The 3,746-nt window shown below is 44.1% G+C and overlaps 1 protein-coding gene across 1 annotated transcript in view; it reads right to left on the bottom strand.

The window, feature by feature from the left end:
* Window positions 1-698, bottom strand: part of LOC141842869 (uncharacterized) — a 6,106-nt gene extending 5,408 nt beyond the window's left edge. Inside the window, exon 1 of the mRNA XM_074730854.1 lies at window positions 39-698. Coding sequence (XP_074586955.1) covers window positions 39-698 — 660 coding nt within the window. The remainder of the gene's footprint in view (window positions 1-38) is intronic.
* Window positions 699-3,746: the final 3,048 nt, after the last annotated feature.

The following is a 3,746-nucleotide window of genomic DNA, read 5'->3' as shown; positions in this document are numbered from 1 at the left end:
GCATCCTTGCGAGCATTCATGCGAGGAAACGTGGGCACAGATGAAACAGCCAGAGCAGAATCAGTAGTAGGAGACCGAAGCATGGCAAAGCGAGTAGCCTCAAAAGAGATCTCCTTCATAGCTATGTCTAACGAAGGAAGTGGATCACGATGGAGCAATGATCCACGAACAGATTCGTACTCGGGGCCGAGCTTCATCAGTAGCTGAATGACCCTAAGTTGCTCCTCATCAATGTTGGCCTCATCAATGCGATCCCAAAGTGACTGGATAGTAGAGAAGAAATCATCTATGGATTGTCCTGACTCATGTTTCAGTGCATGTAGTGAACTCAACAACTGATAGTGGTGCATGCCTCCAGTAGCCTGGAAACGATTCTCTAGATAATCCCAGGCCTTCTTGGCGGTATCCATTCGCCGGAGCTGGATCTGGATATTCCTAGATGTCGTGTTTCGAATCCTGGTAAGGATAGTATGATTCTTACTGTCCCAGTCATCAATAGCCACACGATAATCATCAATTTCCTTTGTAGTAGGCGGAGTAGTGGGAGTTCCAACAGGTCGCACTGGCACCGTAAAGTCACCAGTGACATATCGCCACAGCTTCTTACCAATTAGAAAACTCTTCATAGATTCAGACCACAAATCATAGTTGTCTCCTGACAACATAATAGTAATACCAGATGCTTCCACACGATCCATATCCCCAAGAGAAGGATTCAGATCCGAAAACAGGAGGGTTGCACAGATTCCCCCGATGGTGGGAGAAGATGAACAGGAGTGTGACACCGGCAGGGAGGAAGATGTCCTGATACGGCAGCGCGATTGTTCTCCAGGCAGAAACCTTCAGCTCCTTTGTTCTGTCAAAGAATTTTGGCTCTTCTTCCGCCAACGGATGGGTGGCAGCAAGAATCAGCCACCAGCAGCGCAGGCAGGCGGTGGCTCCTCCCTCTGCTCCTCCGACAGTGAAAAAATCGGCGCCACGCGATGCCAAGCTTGCGGAGAAGAAGACCCCGAAGGCTGCGACCGCTGAGTGATGGATCACCTCGCGGCGGAGCGGAAGGGAGCGGTAGCAGAGCCTGCAATCGGCGCTGGTATACGACTTGGAATGGTGCCCGTTGAAGCTGCTGCCGATGATGGCGCGCCGTGGCCTCCTGATACGTTGTAGGCGACGGACACTGCCACGGCCAGAGCAGACGCGTGGGCGATGGCCAACACCACTAGCCCGCCGGGGGTGCACGCGTCCTCTACCGAGGGACAGAGCGGAAGGTAGTGGTAGGAACCTTCGTCGCCTCTGATTTCTTCACGCGGCGGCGCGTGAACAGGCCAGAAGGGGCTTTTGGTAGGAAGCTTCGTCGCCCGGCAGGAATATCGGATGAGCCCGCTCGTGCTGTGGCCGATCGCCGGCGTCGATGGAGGCACTGGTGCCGACGGAGGCGGAGGTGGAGATCGCAGCGGAGAAGGGATATCGGCGTGAACAGAGGATGCCGTGCAGCGGCGCGAAAAAAAAACCTAGGGCTCTAATACCATGTCGAAAATAATAGTATATTTCTGAATGAATTAAAACAATGAGGATTACAGCCATATATATATATAGATAGTTAGGGCGGACTGGGTCATATGACCGGGTCACATATTTTAATATTCTAACAGTCGCAAATAGACAACGAAAAATTTATTCGTTGTCAAATCGGCGCCAAAACGTGACATCTATAGAAATTTGGCGACGAACGCCAAGTTCGTTGTCAAATTTGGCGATGGAATCTAGGTTCGTTGCCAAATCTGCGACGAATTGTGTTCGTCACAGATTTGGCAACAAATAGGTAACTTTGTTGCAAAATCTGTAAGGAACATAGATTTCGTTGTAGATTTGGCAACGAACAGAAGGTTCGTTGCAAAATCAGCAACGAATTGTGTGTTCGTTGCAGATTTTGCAACGAATTTACCTATTCGTTGCCAAATCTGCGACGAACACAAATTTCATCGTAAGATTTGGCAACGAATTTGGATATTCGTTGCAAAATCTGCAACGAATATAGAGTTCGTTGCAGATTTTGCAACGAATCATTTTCGTCGCCAAATTTTTAACTTAACCCTAAATCTGGATCTGAAATCATTTCTCCTTCTCTCGCAAAACGCCGCCACCTCCCTCTCCCTCTCGATCTCGCTCTCTCGTTTCTCGCCGCCGCCGCCTTTTTCACGAATCCGTCGATCGGATCTCTTCATTGGTAAGCTTTTCTTCCCTTTTTCCTTTCCTTCCTCGCATTTTTCCCCCGCCGCGCACTGCCAGCGCTGGCCGGCACTGGCGACGCTGGCCGGCGCTGGCCGGCGTTCGATTCGCAAAGATTAGTATATGTTTTCTTTTTTTAGTTTAGTTAAGGTCTTATATCTATCTCTACAACTTCTGATGTTCGTATGCTTTGATTTTTAAAGATTGAGATCTTTTCTGCAGGGGCTGAGGACCTTTGCGACCCAGACACGACCAACTGAAGCAAAGGTCAAGGTAAATGTCATAATGAGATGTAATTTCCATTATGTTTTTGTTATGTTATTGCTGCCTTTTGGTTTAATCGTTAAAAAACATAGGCGCAGGGTGGTAGTGGAACTTGTTGGGTTTGATGCATTGCTATTATTCAACTCTATGAATTTAGGAATAAATAGCTCAAAGTGAACTTTTTTAGTGGTTTGCCTTCATGTATCAGATAATGTATGTGTGACTGTGTGTTCAATTCATCAATTTATTTTTTAGATTTCTACACTATTGTAGATCTTCTTGGGGCCATATTCTATATCTGTGATTCACTCGAGTATGGAACTCTCATGGAGGATTTCAAAAGATTCATGCATGGGAATGAGAAACTCTTGAAACTTTTTTTCTTGTGTTCGTGTGGTTTTCTCATTTTTATTTCCGGCATTTAGTTAGTGTTTCCTTTCTTGTTGGTAATAGGAGACTTGACCTGTGCCTCTTGCCTTGTAGCTATGTGGCTTATACTTTCTACAGATAAGATTTAGATGCATCACATCATGATATATATTGGCATATAATTTCAAATATGTGGAATGCACTTTTATCTGTGAAAGCTAGTCCTTTATTTTGCCACTGTAGCTGGAATTGTATCTTCTGTATGACATCTTAGTCGTGAATAGACTTTAACCATATCATAGTTTATTGATTGGACTCAAACCATATCATAGTTAACAAATGGTACAGATTAATTTGTGAACTGTATGAACCTAGAATCCCCTGGTGTTCCTTTCAACAGGATTTTTATGTTTTGAATCGTCACAAAATAGAACATACATTTACACCCTAAAACCCTAAAATCCTAAACCCTAAATTCTAAACCCTAAATCCTAAATCCTAAACCTTAAACTCTAAACCACTAAACCCTAGACTTTAAACCGTAAACTCTAAACCCCTAAAAATATAATTAAACCAAAACCTCTAAAATCCTTAAACTGGTCAAGAATCTTAAACCCTTAAACCCCTTAATTATATATATTTTAATATGTTGGAATTATTTAGGTTCAGGAAAAATGCAGAAAACACGAAGTTGGATGTATAACAAGAATTTATCTGAACGTAGAGGTTTTACTAATGAATTTATTGCTGGATTAGAACAATTTATGGAGTTTGCTTCAAATCAATTTGATTTTATGGATGGATCTAAGATAAGATGCCCATGCAGAAAGTGTCACAATGGCGACGACGACGATGACGATGTTGGTGGTTCCTCATGAGTTTTTTGT

The sequence above is a fragment of the Curcuma longa genome, chromosome 12, assembly GCF_044706935.1.
Source record: "Curcuma longa cultivar G26 ecotype Majalengka, Jawa Barat chromosome 12, ITB_CL_G26_1.1, whole genome shotgun sequence".
NCBI lineage: Eukaryota > Viridiplantae > Streptophyta > Magnoliopsida > Zingiberales > Zingiberaceae > Curcuma > Curcuma longa.
Note: the sequence above shows the minus strand (reverse complement) of the source record. Positions and strands in the feature narration are given on the sequence as shown.